The sequence below is a fragment of the Vipera berus genome, assembly GCF_964194415.1.
Source record: "Vipera berus genome assembly, chromosome: 2".
NCBI classification, from domain to species: Eukaryota; Metazoa; Chordata; class Lepidosauria; order Squamata; family Viperidae; genus Vipera; species Vipera berus.
In genome coordinates, this window is record NC_138203.1 from 130,824,848 (window position 1) to 130,844,032 (window position 19,185).

Genomic DNA, 19,185 nt, shown 5'->3' on the forward strand with positions numbered 1-19,185 from the left:
TGAAAGATTCTGACATATTTTGCACACTTTCTCAGAAAAGATTTAAGTTGCCATTTTCATAAACCTGGCTTCCCACCTGTCTTTTTCACAAACTCCCGAATGCAGGGAAAGCGATGTTGTGTCCTCACCTTGCCAGGAAGAAGTCAGGCTGCTATAAAGGGTAGAGATGCAAAGGGATTGGTTTTTAAAAATGAGTTCCTTTGGTTGCAAGGAGAGAGGAGCTAACGTGTCAGCAATTTATTCCCACTAATTGTGCCTAAAACCACAAGCACATGGGGCTCAGGGTGAGGCTTCTCCCTCCGCTCTTCTCCCCCCCACACAAGTGTTTTAACTTTTGTGTTAGGAAGAAATCCAACTGGTGAAGCATTGTAAAACAAAGCAATTGAAATAAAATTCTGCATATTTTTTGTGGGGGTGTGTGTGTGAGGCGTTAACCTTTACTTACTTATGAATAAAAGCCCACCGCCCTGCAGGCTGCGTTCTCGACCTGTCTTTGCAACGGGGGGGGGTGAAAAAGTCGCAATGTAGAATCATTTAGCTACGATCAACGGGATCGTAGTTAACAAGTCCCGAAAAGCTTGAGTAAGAGGGGTTTTTCTCCGTTTCAAAAAGCACGTTGGGGGGGGGGCGCAACAACAGCATCGCAATCACTTCCCACCACAAGCCACAGCTCCGGGAGGGCACGGTTTTTGGAATCCAGGCTCTCGGCTTTCCTGTCCGGCGTTCTTTCCGCTACCCTTTGCCTTGCTTGCAACGGATCACCCCGAAGTCTGACCTGGGTTCATAAAGTCCTAGTACGGTACTACATGCCGGGAACGACGTCGCACACGATAAGGCGGCAGTTCTTCGTGCGGTTCAGCCCCCACCCCGCGCGCCTCCCCCGAAAACCTCAGCTATTGAACTCCATGGGAGCGGATGGCCTCAGCTAGACTTGGTCGGATCGCTCCCTTTCCTTAGGACAGGGGTAGGCAACCTCGGCTCTTTTATGACTCATGGACTTCAACTCCCAGAATTCCTGAGCCAGCTATGCTGGCTCAGGAATTCTGGGAGTTGAAGTCCACGAGTCATAAAAGAGCCGAGGTTGCCTACCCCTGCCCTAGGAGTAAAGGGAATAAGCGGTGGAGAAAACGCCGGTCGGCTTTTGGCAGCCGGCAGCCACACCCCGCCGGCTGGCGGCTGTCCAACCGGGCTGGCTACACCTGGCGCGGAAGGAGGCCGGCGAGCCGTGGGCTGGGCCGCGGCATTTAAGAGGCGCTCGGCTGCAGCGCGCCGTTTCCGAGCGCTCAGGCCGTCGGGTGCACGATGCTCCTCGCTCGCTGCCTGGGGACGGCGCTGCTGCTGCTGCTTTGGCTGGCCCCGACGACGGCATGTGCCGCTTCTGCCGCCGCGTCGGAGCCCGACGGCGACGTCGGGGCAGCTTGCCCTTCTTCTTCTTCTTCTTTTTCTCCGGCCGGCTGCGAGTCCCCCGAGAGCGAGCGTAAAGCTACTTGCGACGACGAGAAAGCCTGCCGAGTCCGGGAGGAAGGCGAGTCCTGCGGCGTCTATACGCCCAGCTGCGCCAGCGGGCTGCGCTGCGTCCCCCGGCCGGGCGAGCGCACTCCTTTGCAAGCCCTGCTGCGCGGGAAGGGCGTCTGTTTGGCCCCGCAACCCAAGAAAGGAAGCAGCAAGAATCAAACCGAGATGGAGCCCGTTGTAGGTAAGCGGCCCGCCCCTTAGGCCCGAGGGCTTGCAAACCCGCGCTGGGCCGGTTTTGGTAACCTCCGGAGTGGAGTGGAGTAAGGCGGGGGGGGGGGGGAACCAACAACCCTGACGCGCTGCGGTGAGATTTACGAGCGGAATGATTTAATCAGAGTGGGGAGAAACACTGGGAAAATAATAGTTTTTGTGCTTAACCGAAGCAAAGGACCTAAGGCCAATTGCAAGAGCTTTATTTTTTATTTTTATTTTTTTTTACTATTCTACGACCCGGCGAGGGTTGTTTGGGTTATAAATCGCTCGTGAAGAAATGGGCGCTCTTACTCGAAAGTAAGCCCCCCCCCCCGGGAACGCAGCTGGATTGGGGGTTTTCTGCTGAATAGGGAATCTGGGTTTGCATGGCAGAGGTAAAATATGGTAAGGTGTTGCTTTTGTATTCCGACTCTCATTGTACGCCCACTCCAAATCCTGCAGCCCCCCCCCCCGTTTTACTTCTCTGTGTGGTTTACTATACCTATAAAAGAAACGTGAACCGCAACGGTTCTACGGCAAACGGCCTGCAGAATTGCTGCCTGTGTTTGTTTGTTTTTAACGTATAATTGTGCGACTGAACTATTAAAAGTTCTCGGTTTGACCTAATCTTCCCAGTCTTCTTGGATTTAGAAAGGAACTAGCATTCCTTCAGACTAGACTGGGCACAGAAGCTCATGTTTCTTGAGGACTAGAAACTTCTCAGGTACGGGTTAATCGAGGTTAATCGAGGTGAAATTGAATTTTGAAATTGAGTGAAATGACTTTTGGGGCTCCCTCCCTTGCCCATGACAGAACTCTCCTGGATGTAGAAGATTAAAGGCAATGTGTTCTTTATACAGACAGAAAGGAATATTTTAGTTGTGGGGGGATGATTATTATTTAGTTTCAGAATAACAAAAGTTGAAAGGGATTTTGGAGGTCTTCTAGTCCAGCCCTCTGCCCAAGCAGGAGATCCTACACCATTCCGAACAAATAGATGTTCCATCTCGTCTTAAAAAGAGATTGAGATTTATTTATTTCAGATATTTAAATAAGAGATTTGTTTATTTAAATTTAGCTCCAGTATTGAGCAACTGCAGATCCTTGGAGCTATTTGTCTTAACTTTTTTGCTTGAAACAAGTACTACCTGATTCAGTGCCAAGCCTGGATGGGGGTGTGATAGGGATAATTATTTCCTTTTTGCTAGCACATCATCCTCTCCTGTGGGAGAACCTGCCCTATAAGGCAGCCTTCTTCAACCTGGTGCCCCTGGGCTGCACCCAGCAGATATTCCCAGCCCCCTGACAGCTGTGGCAAAGACAGCTTTAAGCAGATCCCAGCCATTAAATTCATGGGAGGATCCCTGAACGGTTTTGTGTGTGTGTGTGTGTGTGTGGTTTTGCACTTCTGAAATGCAAGTATCCACTAGCTTGTGGTGGACAGAAGCATACTCTGGGAAAGGGAGGGATCAGATTTGATCTCGGTTAATACAAGTAAAGTCTGGATCTGCCATTACTTGTCTTGTCCCTCTTTTATTGGCTTTGGCTTATGCCTAGAAATTATAGAACCTGTGACTCTGCACTGTGCACCCTCGGAGACTGATATTGGTTGTGACTTCTATTGCATGGGAGGAGGTGTATCCTGAAAACAGGCAACCTGTGGAGTAAACGAACTTTCTTTCCTTATCAGTAAGCTGAAAATGAGCTGTGCCACCAAGGGATGGCTGGCTGGCATAATGGCTGCTGCTGGGCTATGCCCCATAGATTCATACTTTCAGCAGGAAAATAGGGCTAATAAAAGTTATGTGAAAAATCATTTTAAAATGAAAATATCGATAGAGGAGGAGTGGTTAAAAGAACTTAAAATCCCTGGATGGACTGGTATTTCTGTTTTGGAAGAGAAAAATGCAGAAAAACAGCCAATGCTCAGGCACTTGTACCTACTACAGCCACTAAAACACCTTAAATGGCAAAGACGCTCCTAAATAAAAAGTTTTCCTTCTCTAAAAAGACGGTAGAAGAAAGGGTGGCAACTGCTGGTATTTGTTGTAAACTAACTCCCTCAATCTAAAATCTTTGGTCTGTGCTCTAAAGTTCAGATCTCATCTTAGTCTATCTAGTCATGAGTAGTGTGTGGGTGGTGAAGCACAATTGAGGGACTCTGGGTTGAAAAAGCCAAGTTCCAATGATTTTTAATGGTCCTAGGGTAAACTCTTAAGTTTCTTGCATTCTTTATGGAGTATTTTATGCTGTTTGGGGCTACCATTCCTGTCAATCAGTGCCCTTAACTGTGTGGTCCGAGGCTGTTGGTTTGTGGTTCCACTCCCTCACCCCACAAGGCAGAGGCTCCATGTTAAGCTTGCAGAGCAGATCTGGCCGGTTGCTGAGTTCCATCCCTCATAGGCAGGGGTCTTCAAACTTGGCCCTTTTATGACTTGTGGACTTTAACTCCCAGAATTCCTCAGTCAGGCATGCTGGCTGAGGAATTCTGGGAGTTGAAGTCCGCAAGTCATAAAAGGGCCAAGTTTGAAGACCCCTGCTCATAGGGATCCCTTCTTCTCCATCTTTCCTGAGAAAAGGTGTGTGTTTCAAAGCCTGAATTTAGCTGTCAGCCCATCAGAAGCTTGCACCATCCTTCCCTTGCTCTCTTCCTTGATTCAGTGACCCCAGCCTTCCACATAAAAGGAGATTTGAAAGTGGTCAGCTGGGAATTGGTCTGACCCCCGTGTTGTAAGGAGGCCTTTGATCAGATTTTCTGTCAGCTGGCCCAATTCACACATTTGGCTGTATCCTCCTTATATGCACGGGTCCTCGGTTATCTTTCTTTTCCCTTGGTTCAGGTGGCTTATTTTAAAAAAGATTCCCTCGCCCCCTACTTCAGAACTTCAAGCAATGATTTTTTTTTTGTTCTTGGTTGAAGCTGCTAGGATCGGGGCTGTGAGCGAACTCTGCATCTGGGAAAAACTAGTGCTGCTTTTCTTAAGCTGTGGAACAAACTGTCTCTCTTGTTTGTTAGGATTTATGAGTTATTCAGAGCCACCATATCAAAACAGAGTCCAAGGCAGTTTCCCTAGCAAAAGTATAACAACCGAAGCATCTTTTTTTTTAAGGAAAAAAGCCCTTGCTTTATTCCCAGGCAATTCTTTCACTTCTCCAGCTATGGAATCATCCCAAGAAGACCTTCTCCTTCATGCCCATCACTCTAATCTTAAAAATGATGCCCTAGAGAACATTATCACCAGTCTGAAAGTTCAGCAGGGACTTAGTGGTAAACCTAGTCCAGAAAATAGATTGATCCCAGATGATTCAGAACTGTAATGGTTACAGTATTACCGTATTACCTTTAATGCAACCATCATAAACATTGCCAAGCATCTGAATCACAATCATGTTACTACATGGATGCTGCAGTGGCCATACGTGAGAGGACTGGTCCTCATTTTTTTCAGCATGGTTGTGACTTTGAACGGTTGCTAAATGAATGATTGTATGTTGAAGACTACCTGCATTGCCCAACTGTTTTGTTCCTGCCATCAACCTGACAGGTGCACCTTTGTACATGGCTGTGTTGATTGACGCCATTAAAGAAAATCATTATTTCTAGAACCAGCATTCTTTCATCCTCTTGTCTCCTTATGTGTCTGTCTCTTAAAATTCCAAAATGGCACCTTGGAAATCAGGAAGAATTCTCCTTCCACAGTCTCTTAGTGCCAGTGAGGTGCTTGTGTGCCAACCTTAATAGTTCCGAGCAAAAATGCTCTGTTTTTATTTGTGGATGTTTCATTGGCTTTAGTGACAAAAGAGTAGCTTCAGAGGTTAGAAAAATTAGCTGAGATGAGGAAAGAATTCAGTTTTCTTTTTGCTGTCTTTGACAACTGGCTGCTGAAATTCTAATTTTGTTTGAGATAAATTCATGGATGAAAAGTCAGGAATAGTGGATGTGTAGTCAACAAATGCAGGAGCTGGCTGCTGTATGCCAGGCATGGCAACAACGTTGTGCTAGTATCCTGTAAGATTGGATGAATCCTCATAGACGTTTGCCTTGTCTCTAAGAAAGGATAGTAAATAATAAAAAAATAATAATAAAGCCAGAGCCTTGGAATGAAATGTTATGGCACGAACACACTGTGGATTCCCCAGTCTTCTAGACTGAGTAAATGCTACCAATTCTGGAGAAAAGAATTCACGTGAAAACATGGGAAAAGTATTCGCAGATTCCACCGCACTGCTATTATAGGGTCTTTTAGTTCTGTTAGTATCTTCTATCAGTTCTTTGGCTGGCTGCTTGATTGCATTTGTGCAGATTGTTTTCTATAATTCACCTTTTCTATCATTCAAATGTTTGCACATTAACAGAGGAGTGTTTTGACTGTAACTGGCATCTTTAAAGAAAGAGACTTACTTCTTCTAAATGTTTTGTTCTCACTTGCTGTTTTCCTTCCTCCTTCGAATTAGCAAACTCTTAAGATGGATTGCTCTGACCTGATATTTTCTGGGTAGGTTAGGGCCGGAAAACCCAGCCAGGGATCATTGCAGCGAGTTTTAATTTTTCAATTCTAGAAAGCCCAGGTTGGGAAAGGGCTGCCTTCAGCCTCTTAATTTCGGAGGTGTAAGGAAAGCCGGTAGTGCTAATAGTACAAATGATGCACACCTAAATGATATATTTTTATCCTCAATTTAGGATATTTTTAGGATTTTGCAGGTGGGGGAAGGGATTGTACTTCCACCTGAGTATTATTTCGAGTAAATATACAAACAGTATGCTTTAAAGCAGGGGTCCCCAACCCCCGGGCCGTGGACTGGTACAGGGCCGCGGCATGCCAGCAACCGAGCCGCACAAATAAGCAAAGCTCCATCTGTGGGATGCAGGCAGCACACAAAACCACACACTTTCCGGTCCGTAGAAAAACCTCTCTCCACGGAACCGGTCCCTGGTGCCCAAAAGGTTGGGGAACTCTGCTTTAAAGGGGCAGAATCTATCTTATGGAATATTTTTTTTGTAAATCCATCAGAATGCTACCTAACCTCACATCTTTAAAATTAAGATTCTAGGCCTGTGATGGCGAACCTATGGCACCGTCGCCCCAGTCCTAGGCCTTCAGCTCGGTTTTATAAAACTTTTTCACTTTAGGCCTTCGCTGCCTTGTGCAAAAAAAAAAAAGGTTCAATCAATCAATTTCAACTTCTCGTGGGGAAAAAAAAAAGATCTCACAAAGTTGGAATTGATTGATTGAACTTTTTAGTCTCACCCAATCTGGGGTTACCACCGCAGCCACACCCACCCAATGGGCCACACCCACCCAATTGGTCACGCCCACCCGGCACTCAACAATACATAAGTGGGTTTTGGGTTGCAGTTTGGGCACTCAGCCTCTAAAAGGTTCGCCTTCACTGTTCTAGGCTTTTGTTAGTACAGGAAAAGTCTTTAAAAGCTGTTTTGTATGTGAAGTGCTCAGAAAGTTTATTGAATGGTTATCTCAGTGGGATCATACAGCATTAGTCTATTCTCCCCCTTTCCCCCCCCCAAAAAAAAGCAATGGCAATTAGAAAAGTCCTAGCATTTACTCCCAGCTGAAGTCCACAAGTCTTAAAGTTGTCAAGGTTGCAGACCCCTGCCTTAGACCAAGCGGATGAAGTATAAGTAATAATTTCTAGTGTTCCTAATTAATCTGTCAGATTTCTTTATTTTTAGCATCTGATTTGCACTACTTTAATTGTTGTAGCATGTTACTGTATATAATCAACAAACCATCTTTGTCTTACGGTGATCAATCATTGCCATTTTTTTTCTGATACAAGTAGTCCTTAATTTACAACAGTTCATTTATTGACTGTTCTGAGTTACAACGCCACTGAAAAAAACTGACTTATGACCATTTTTCACACAACTGTTGCAGCAGCCCCATGGTCATAGGATCAAAATTCAGCTGCTTGGCAACTAGTTCATATTTATGACGGTTGCTGTGTCCCAGGCTCATATGTTTTCCTTTTGCCACCTTCTGACGAGAAACATCAGTGGAGAAGCCCGATTCATTTAATAACGGTGTGACTAACTGAACAACTGCAGTGATTCACTTCACAATTGTGGTAAGAAAAATCATAAAATGGGGCAAAACCCACTTAAATGTTAGCAACATAAATTTTGGGCTCAATTGTCATAAGTCGAGGACTACCTGTAATGGTCAAATCCTATCTTTGGAAGACCATCTAGTACAATCCAGATTAAATTGGAGATGGTAGTACTCTAGAATGGGCTGCTTGATGCAAGATTGATTCTCCCCGGTGAATTATATGTGAAATTATAATAATAATAATAAAGTTAGAAGGGACCTTGGAGGTCATCTAGTCCAACCCCGTGCTCAGGCAGGAAACCCTATACCATTTCAGACAAATGGCTGGCCAGTCTCTTCTTAAAAACCTCCAGTGTTGGAGCATTCACCACTTCTGGAGGCAGGTTGTTCCACTGATTAATTGTTCTAACTGTCAGGAAATTTCTCCTTAGTTCTAGGTTGCTTCTCTCCTTGATTAGTTTCCATCCATTGCTTCTTGTCCTGCCTTCAGGCGCTTTGGAGAATAGCTTGGCTCCCTCTTCTTTGTGGCAGCCCCTGAGACATTGGAACACTGCTATCATGTCACCCCTCACCCTTCTCCTCGTTAAACTACACATACCCAATTCCAGAAGTTCAATACAGTTGATGACAGTACCAGCAAAAGCAGCAGTGTTAGCTGGTAGGAGAAAAAAAATACGTAAAATCTCTAGACTAAGAAAATGCTTAGGCCCACATATGATTTATAGAACTCCACAAGCTTTTGATTCGAAGAATTAATGAGGAAGTACAAAATAGGAAAAAGAGAGGAGGGGCAGTTGAGAACAAGAGTAACTTGAAAGCTTTCTCTACACCAATTTACACACTTGAATGGACTGGGAGAAAATCTGCAGAGCGTGTCAGTTAGGTGGATAAATGACAGTTAAGCTAAACCAAGCCTTGTTTGGGTGACAATTATTCTTGGTTTCAGTCTTGTCTATCTTAAGTCTTAGTCAAATCTGTTTCCATCAAAGACAAGAGACACAAATCCTTTGCTTGGGGAAAATCAAGTAGATAATACTTGTCATGAGTGAATCTTTAAATAAACAGATAATGTACTTGTTATTCAGTGCAGGGGTTTCTAGGCTACCTTCAGAATCAGCAAGTAGGAAACCTAGGGTGGCAATCAGACAATGTGTATCCAATAGGTGTGCAGGATTACATCTTCATGCACTAGACCAGGGGTAGGCAACCTCGGCTCTTTTATGACTCATGGACTTCAACTCCCAGAATGCCTGAGTCAGCTGACTCAGGAATTCTGGGAGTTGAAGTCCATGAGTCATAAAAGAGCTGAGGTTGCCTACCCCTGCACTAGACATTTGTGTACAAGAACTTAAAATAAAGCTAACAATGTTAAAAATGGCTCCATTGGCCAGCACACACAAAAAAATCCCCAAATGGGGAATATCTATTGTGGTAAAAAAAACTTTTGATACTACCACCTGAGGTCTCTTTAACCTGTCAATAAGTTAGGTAATTTAGAAAGCAGGAGAAGAACATAACTTTGAATATAACGTATCTACTACATTTGAGTTGGGGACCAGTTCTATGCACCACCTGGAGAGAGTGGCTATCGGAGTCTCTCACCAAAGCTGGCCTTTGAACTATTCGAAGTTCAGTAATCTAGAAATTCCTAGGCTGACTTTGGTGCCTGGTGCTAGGCTGGTGGTGGCATTCATTAGTCGAGATCACCTGAATTATGGAGGGAGGCCATAATTTGATTAATTGTAGACATGGAAAGAACAATTAATTTTCACAAAGGTGATGGCTCCTGTAAAAAGCAGAAGCCAGAAAAAGAGAGATTGAATTTGGAAATGAGCCAGATTTGCTGGGGACTGCAGAGAAATACAGGTAGTCTTCACAACAGTTCATTTAGTGACCATTCAAAGTTACAGAGGCACTGGAAAAAGTGACTTATGACCATTTTTCACACTTATAACCATTGCAGCATCCCCCATGGTCACGTAATCAAAATTCAGATGCTTGGAAACTGACTCACAATTATGACAGCTGTTGTGTTCTGGGATCGTATTTTGCAACCTTCTGACAAGCAAAGTCAATGGGGAAGCCAGATTCATTTAACAATCTTGTTACTAAACAACTGCAGTGATGTACTTAACTGTGGCAAGAAAAGTTGTAAAATGAGGCAAAACTCACTTACAAATGTTTCATTTAGCAACATCGGTTTTGGGTTCAGTTGTGGTCGTCAGTTGAGGACTACCTGTAGTCTCTAGGAAAAATAACACACTACAGGTAGTCCTTGACCTATGATGGAAATTCCGATTTCAATTGTGGTCATAAGTCAGTGTAAAGCAGTTCGTCATGTGACTGGGTCCAATTTTTACCATGGCCGTTAAATAGATCGCATGGTCAATAAGTGAATCCAGCCTTCCCAATTGACTTTGCTTGTCAGAAGCTGGCTGGGAAGGTCACAAATCGTGATCCCTTAGCCACAACTGTTGCTGCAGCCATCATAAATGTGAACCAGTTACCAAATTGACCGCATTGTGAGTGTGTATGTGTGTGTTGTGACTTCAAGGACAGTTTGTGAGTCAGTTTTTCAAAAGCCGTCATATCTTCAGAGGTTCATAACTTAAGGTTCATAAGTTAAGGACTATCTGTAGGTGAGGCAGTGGAGCAGCGGCTTGGAATGCTGCTGGCTCCTCCATTTTAAGCTCTTGGTCATGTGATCCAGAGTGGAATGTATGTAGCTTGTTCAGCAACAACAGATTCAGGTGCTTGGCAGAATGCCCACATTTACAACCTCAGAATGCATTTCATCTCTCCCCTCCGGCCACCTAGCTCCACCCTGCTCTGTCTCTTTGGCCACCCTGCATCCTTGCTACCTCCTTTATGAACCTTCGCCATCTTCCTCCTCCTCCTGCTGATAAGGCGCACCCAACTGCTGGTCAGTGTGCAGCCTTATGAAAGTCATACAAGTCCCTCAGCTGCTTTGCAAAGGGCCGGGCATATCACATCAGCAGCAGGAGGAAGAAGACAGCAAAAATCAGCTAAGGGCAGCGAAGTGCAGAGCAACTAAAAGGGCAAAAATAAAGATAGATGTAGGAGGGTAGGGGAGTTCAAGCTAAGGTGAGTGCGGTAGGGCAGAAGAGGTGATGGCGCAGGCCTGGTCTAATGGCCACATCCAGGACTGCCGGAACTGCCGTTGCTAAGTGGTGCGATCACGTGGTGTTTCATCTGACGACTGCAGCAGTTACAATTCTGGTCCCCAGTGAGGACTTCCTACATGTGGAGAAGAGTCAGTGTGATCTAGTGGTTAAGACATCAGGCTAGAAATCATGAGTTCTAGTTCGCCTTAGCCATGAAGGATGACCTTGAACCAGTCATTTTCCCTCCGCCCTTGAAAAGATGCAACAGCAAGCCATTTCTGAAAAACGTTGTTAAGAAAAGTGCAGGGACTTCTCAGGCAGTCTGCAAGAATCAGACATGATTAACCGATTAAATGGGGGGGGGAAACCCCTGTATGTACACACTGATTAGATTCCCCCCTCTTTCTTAGAGGTACATAAATACCCAGGAGCAAGATATATGCACACACCCCGATTTAGATCTTCACTGTCTCATTATCTCTCTCACACACACACCTATCCTCATTAGACCCTATGGAGAAAGTAGTGCCTACCATAGATGTAACATACTGCAGCTACATCCTGTGGCTACTGCTGGTAACAACATTAAAATTAATTTTTCTCTTAGTTTTTCTAACCCGATGGAATGATGGAGAGAAATAGTATACAGAGAGTTGGAATGCCGTCTATTCATCAGCAATATCTATCTACTTATTTACTTTCACCAACTCCACTTAATTCTGTGGACTGAGGATGGTTTACAAAGAATAGATAATTCATAAAATTATCCAGAAGTTTGAATGGAGTTGGTGACATGCAAATTCAATTAAAATACAAAAGCATACATTAACTAACTGGGCAGTCCCCAAAGTATTAGAGGCCAATATTTTTTATGAACTTCTCCTTAAAGTTGGTGCAAAGTTGTTTTTTGTACCAGTTGTGATAAAATCCTGAAGTGCTGTAGTGAAGAGGCCTGAAGTTGAATGTTTTTGCCCTTGACATTTTTTTAAAAAAATGAATTCTGTTTCTGTTTCTCTAGGTGATGGCAGAAGAGAAAATTTTCAGACAGATCATCCAACGCCAGAACCTCTCCTCCTTCAGATCCAAGACCCTTTGCCAGATGTCATGGTGGACAAATCCCAGCTACAACAAGACCCCCTAAATAATGGTATTAAACAGGAATTTGATATGGTGAGTGAAATGAGAGGCCTGACCTTGGTGGGCACCAAGTCCTGGAAGAGAATAAAAGGGGCTAGCCTTTTCCTTCCTCTCATGCCTTGCTGGAATTCATGCATCTTGCTCTCTATGGTCTTTGCTTCATAGCAATGCTGAGACTTACGAAACTAACAGATCCGCACCTCATTGCTTTGGGGGGATCTGCATCTCAGTTTCCCTCTCCCAACCTGCGCATTCAGCAAAGCATGTAGTTTTGCAAAGCATGTGAGATTGCCAAGAGATGCTTCTGCTTTTTAAAGATCCCCAAATACATATAGTGAGTTTAAAAGGCAGCATGTTAGGGAGAAAGAATCACTAACCCAACATGATTGCTTTTGTTGCATAGAGCAACGATCCCCAGCCTTTCCAGCTTGGCAGACCGGCAGGGGAGAGTGAAGGGGATGGTTCCATGCAAGCAGCAGGTGTGTGTGCCCACAGCTCATGCAAACGGAGCTTCGTGTGTGAGCTTGCATGCCCACCGCTTGCGCAAATGGAGCTATGCATGTGTGCCCATTTGCCCGCTGCTTGCGTGGCCCACTTCCGAACGGGGTGGCTGCCCAGTAGTAGGCCATGGCCGGGGGTTGGGGACCCCTGGCATAGAGTGCTGCTTAACATTACCTAGAGCCCAATGCCTATATTAAAGGCCTGTCCTTCTCCATGCAGTGCAGTGTTTTTTTGTCCTATCAATCACTAATTTGCTCTTCTTTTTCACAGGGTCCCTGTCGCATGCATTTGGCAGCCATCTTGCAGGAGCTGAAGGCTCCCCTCTACATGAACGGTGAAGATATTTTCATTCCCAACTGTGACACCAAAGGCTTTTACAGGCGAAAGCAGGTACCTATTTTAAACGTTATTTAAAGCAAAGGAAGCTGCTTGGAATCTTTGAGGGAAAACATACCCGTGCAGGCAAAACTCAGGTTTAGGCTGGAATGTCAAAGAAATTAGTCCAGTGAGTGAGTTTCCCACAGTGAGAGAAAGGGTGAGTGAAAAATTTTAAAAGTGGCCAAAGCCCAATGAGCTTGCCGATGCTCTCCACTTTTCACTAGAGTAGTAACAGAGAATTGATTTACCAGTCTTGTTCCTTATGGCTTTAAGTCTGCCAGAGAAAGCCCCAGTTCCTAAGTTCGTCCATTCTGCAAACCCACCCTTGTGGCATTTATGGGAAAATTCAGCTCTCTCCTCTTACTTTATAAAAGTCCCACACTACAGGGAGTGCAGAATTATTAGGCAAGTTGTATTTTTGAGGATTAATTTTATTATTGAACAACAACCATGTTCTCAATGAACCCAAAAAACTCATTAATATCAAAGCTGAATATTTTTGGAAGTAGTTTTTAGTTTGTTTTTAGTTATAGCTATTTTAGGGGGATATCTGTGTGTGCAGGTGACTATTACTGTGCATAATTATTAGGCAACTTAACAAAAAACAAATATATACCCATTTCAATTATTTATTTTTACCAGTGAAACCAATATAACATCTCAACATTCACAAATATACATTTCTGACATTCAAAAACATAACAAAAACAAATCAGTGACCAATATAGCCACCTTTCTTTGCAAGGACACTCAAAAGCCTGCCATCCATGGATTCTGTCAGTGTTTTGATCTGTTCACCATCAACATTGCGTGCAGCAGCAACCACAGCCTCCCAGACACTGTTCAGAGAGGTGTACTGTTTTCCCTTCTTGTAAATCTCACATTTGATGATGGACCACAGGTTCTCAATGGGGTTCAGATCAGGTGAACAAGGAGGCCATGTCATTAGATTTCCTGCTTTTATACCCTTTCTTGCCAGCCACGCTGTGGAGTACTTGGACGCGTGTGATGGAGCATTGTCCTGCATGAAAATCATGTTTTTCTTGAAGGATGCAGACTTCTTCCTGTACCACTGCTCGAAGAAGGTGTCTTCCAGAAACTGGCAGTAGGACTGGGAGTTGAGCTTGACTCCATCCTCAACCCGAAAAGGCCCCACAAGCTCATCTTTGATGATACCAGCCCAAACCAGTACTCCACCTCCACCTTGCTGGCGTCTGAGTCGGACTGGAGCTCTCTGCCCTTTACCAATCCAGCCACGGGCCCATCCATCTGGCCCATCAAGACTCACTCTCATTTCATCAGTCCATAAAACCTTAGAAAAATCAGTCTTGAGATATTTCTTGGCCCAGTCTTGACGTTTCAGCTTGTGTGTCTTGTTCAATGGTGGTCGTCTTTCAGCCTTTCTTACCTTGGCCATGTCTCTGAGTATTGCACACCTTGTGCTTTTGGGCACTCCAGTGATGTTGCAGCTCTGAAATATGGCCAAACTGGTGGCAAGTGGCATCTTGGCAGCTGCACGCTTGACTTTTCTCAGTTCATGGGCAGTTATTTTGCGCCTTGGTTTCTCCACACGCTTCTTGCGACCCTGTTGACTATTTTGAATGAAACGCTTGATTGTTCGATGATCACGCTTCAGAAGCTTTGCAATTTTAAGAGTGCTGCATCCCTCTGCAAGATATCTCACTATTTTTGACTTTTCTGAGCCTGTCAAGTCCTTCTTTTGACCCATTTTGCCAAAGGAAAGGAAGTTGCCTAATAATTATGCACACCTGATACAGGGTGTTGATGTCATTGGACCACACCCCTTCTCATTACAGAGATGCACATCACCTAATATGCTTAATTGGTAGTAGGCTTTCGAGCCTATACAGCTTGGAGTAAGACAACATGCATAAAGAGGATGATGTGGTCAAAATACTCATTTGCCTAATAATTCTGCACTCCCTGTATTTATGCTTATACAGAAGTAAATCCACTGGAGTTCTGTGACACTGATTCCATTGGAATAACTCAGTATGATTGTCTCCTTGCTGGATGGCAAAGCTCAGCAAGACCTACCAAATTCCAGTTCTTCCAAACTTGGTTTCAAACATCTTGCTAAATCTCCATCCCGATCCAACCATCTCCTTAACGTATTAGTAAAAGCATCAGCAGTAGCCGGTGGGCTGTGCAGGATGGGACTTAAAGAGCAGCAAGGGTATTCTCATTGAACTGTCATGGCTTAGTAGCGTTTCTCAATCTCATCAAGTTGAGCTCCCAGCATAATGGCTGGGGAATTCTGAGAGAGACAAAATCCATATCTTTTAAACTTGCTGAGGTTGAGAAGCACAGATTTAGAGGGATGTGTGAATATGCTATGGATCAATCCCGTGCTCTTCAATAATAATTGAAGAACCCCTTGGCTATCTTTCGTCGTCGTTTCAACTTTCTTTGAAAGAGATCAAGATGAGAGAAATAGCTTCCCTTTTTAATGTAGGCTAGCCATTGCATTTTTTTTGTCCTGCAGAAAGAGGCTTGTTTCAGCGGCAGCGATACTGAGCCTCAAAATATTTATTATGATCTGTTCTGTTCACCCAACCGCTTCAAATGAGCTATCTTATTATTATTTTTTTCCATGCATAAAAGCATCATGTAAAGAAATCCAGTCTTCTGCGGGGGGTGTTGTTTCTCTGCTCTGCTAAATTTTCAAGGAAAGTGAATTTGCTGTTGAAAAGGGTCTTGTCTTCTCCATAGTGCCGGACCTCCAAAGGGCAGAAGAGAGGCCGATGCTGGTGTGTGGATAAGAGAGGCCATCGGTTGGAGGGGCTGGAAGAGAGCCCCCTCTGCCTGCTTGCTAACGATGACTGAGGATGCAGAAAGAGCCGAAGGCCATCACGGCCCAGCAGCAGAATTCTTGACTGAGGGGACTCATCTTATTAGGACAGTCATGGGAAAATTTTTGCTTGTAATTTATTGCACAGTTGTTGCCTTATTGGGATCCTGCCTTCCCTGGGATAACTTTGGAGCTCTTACAGCGTCTGATAATACTACTGGCCTGGCTGCTCAGAGAAATAGCAGACTGGGGTCTTCTAACTGCATGACCGAAGAGGGGTGTTGAATAAGCTACCAGTAGTTGCATTGCAGCAATAATGCTGGCACTTGAATCAATTCTCTTATACCAGTAAAGATGCTTATACCAGTAAAGGAACAATAGCCAGTTCCTGGAGGTGCAGTATGTATACCTGGGCTACCTTTTATAAAATGTGTAAGGGAGAATGAGGAATTTATCTTATACATGCTACCACAGTCGATGTGTTTTGTGGAAAGGGTTTTAACAGCACAATTGTAGTACTCATTAAGGGCAACGTAGAAGGAAGTAAAATTAAATGTGGCCAAGTTTTTCATGGTCAACATCTACAATTTAAGCAAGAAAGTGAAAGTGGTGCAGATACTGGAAATGAGATGTATGGAGGTTTTAGCTGTAGCTTTAATGTTTTTCACATTCTCCCTTCTGTTCTGTTTTATGACTCTCCCCTGCATATTCTGTCAAGTGTTATCTGGATGACAGGAAAACCTGCAGCTGCCTTCCATGCAGAAAAGCAGTGGATGATGGATTGTCCCTATTTGCCATAACGTGCTTTAATTTAATGTGTTTAAACAGATAGGTCTCTATTTCTATATGTTTTACTATACATTTGGTCTCAATAAATCTGACGATTATGCCATTTTTAATGATTTGCTGATACTTTAAATACCTAATGCAAGGAAGCTAAAATTATTTCTTTTGGAGAGAGCTTTTTTAAACACCACGCTGCTTTTGAAATTTAATTTTCACCGGCAAGTGGAATTAATAGTTCTTTTGTAAAGTAAGATTGCTTACTTACAAAACATGAATTATCTGGTTAATAATTGAGAGGTTTTATTTACTTCTAAGAGGCTAGCAATGTCAAGTGTTTTTCTGGGTAGTGATTTGAAAACAAAGCTAGTGTAGAAAGATGGAATGGAAAAACAAAGGCGCAAATTATGCAGCCAGTAAGAAGGGTAGACTGTCCAAATGGATGCTGTCTTACAGATCAGTACGATGGATATGGCTTCTTGTATGTAAACACAGCATTTGTTGTATCAGTCTCCTGGATGCTAGAAAATAAGAGTATTTATCTCACTAGCCATAGTCGGCACAAACATTTGGATACCTCATTTGTGGGGGGGAAAAGTCCAGCCCATTTCATAGGATGAACATAAGATTAAAAGCTTTATGGAGAAAATTACTGGACTATTTGGCATAATGTTGGGCAATAAATTAATATGCAATTGTAATGAGTTGCAAAGCTTGCCTAAAGTGGAAAAATGATCTGGCTCACATCTCTGCTTCTGACAGGGTTCATACATGTTAATCTGCAGACCAGATGATTTATAAAATCACAGTGGCTACTGTCACAATTAGCAAACCAAACCACATTATAATGACCATGTAAACACCATTATCTTCAGTTCTCTCCCATCCTTTTTGGATAAGACTTTGCCCTTTCTTTGTTGCAGTTAAAGAAACCATATGCAATATATGACCATTTGATTCTTGTAGTATTACAACTCAGATGTTATAGTCTTCGTCTGGTTAATATAGGAGCAACTGGACAGGCCTACATCCATGTTGAACTGAACCTATACTGTAATTGATGATCAAATTCAGTGATAAATGACACAGCACAGCAGCCTCTGAGTCACAGGACATTTTACTGAAAGCAAGACTTTTATCCTTTAATATTTTAAATGTGAACTTTATGAATAATAACTGCTCAAGCATGAAAGCTCTGAAATCAGACTGTTGGTGGTTAAAGATAAGGGAATCACCCTTGCCTCTCTTTTCCTTTTATTTCTTACTGCTTTTAAAATAACGACAGTAAAACAGAAAAAAAACAAGCAACAGATAAAAATACATGCATTGTCAAAGAAAAGTTTAAAAGTGAAAAAAATGCAATAAAGGGAAAAAAATGATATATCTTGCCACTCTTAATTAAAAGCATACTGCATAGAAAGATACCTCGTTTGTAACTTTGAAAAGGTAGGATAACACTTTTATGTCAGGGGTGTCAAACTGCCGGCCCGCAGACCGGACGTATCATGAAACCGCGCCCACCCTATTGCTGGCAATGGGGGGAAAGCTCCAATACGTTGCACGACGTCACGTGATGTCGAGAGTTTGACATGCCTGCTTTATGTAGTCAACCAGTTCCAGTTAACAAAGAATTCTTATTTTAAGTTAAGGAGTCCTTGCTGCCCTCTGAGCTTGCTTGTTTTCTTGCAGACATTTCATTACCCAAGCTAGGTAACTTCATCAGAGATGTTACCTAGTTTGGGTAATAAAATGTCTGCAAGAAAACAAACAAGCAAGCTCAGAGAGCACAAAGGACTCATGGCAACCCTGTGCTACAAATATTCTCCCTTTATTAGTAACATTTATTGCTTGCATCCTAGTAGCAACTATGAAAGGTGGACACAATTCCTGAACCAAATCAGTTGACAATGCCTGTTCTAAGCTAAACATTTAAAAACTCAACAGCAACCCCAGATAGTCACCTTTATCATCCATAACTTTCTTTTTTTGTTGGAATTAGAAAGGGGAGAAATAATGAGGCAGATTTGACCTTGAAGGACTGAAACCTACAAATCCTTTGGCTGCAGAGGCATGAAGAGAAAAATGCCATGCGGAAGCTTTTTGAACACAGGAAGTTGGGGAAATGTTTCAGGCATTACAAAGGGCTCATTTAATAAGAGTTCAAACGAGAGACTTTTAAGCATGTAGAATGATAGGTCAGTTGAAAGCAGGAACATGTGAACTAGAAACTTCTATATCAAGTTTCTCTATCATCCATTTGCCAAATTCAACTTGTACATAGGTGCTGTTCATCACTCAGTTCTCTCATCAACCACAGCATCTCTCAATGAAATCAGTTGTAAAACTGAGTGAGTCGGTTAGGAAATATCTTCCTGAACTTTGACTAAGCTACATCAACCAATAGCCCAAAAACCACATAAGATGACCCCCCCTTTCCCCCCCCCCTTTTGGAAACCCATTGCTAAGTTTACTTCACCGTTCAGTTACTTACCAGGACAACACAACAAACAGATGGTAGAAGTTTTTCAGTCAAGGGGTTAGGGTTGTTTGCAGATTATTATGCAAATTGCAGTACTAATGTCGGTAAGCAGGATTAGACTCTTGACTTCTCAAATGACACAACAGAGTTCATTTTCTACTATACAAAAAAATACTTTTATTAAAAAAAATT

At 43.3% G+C, this 19,185-nt stretch overlaps 1 protein-coding gene across 1 annotated transcript; it reads left to right on the top strand.

Moving 5' to 3' along the window:
• Positions 1 to 1,128: 1,128 nt before the first annotated feature.
• IGFBP6 (insulin like growth factor binding protein 6) lies at positions 1,129 to 19,132 on the top strand. The gene is made up of 4 exons (XM_081318275.1): positions 1,129 to 1,696; positions 11,922 to 12,073; positions 12,812 to 12,931; positions 15,653 to 19,132. Exons 1-4 carry the CDS (start codon positions 1,303 to 1,305, stop codon positions 15,764 to 15,766), a joined length of 780 nt encoding a protein of 259 aa, XP_081174401.1. The 5' UTR covers positions 1,129 to 1,302; the 3' UTR covers positions 15,767 to 19,132.
• The last annotated feature ends 53 nt before the right edge of the window (positions 19,133 to 19,185 follow it).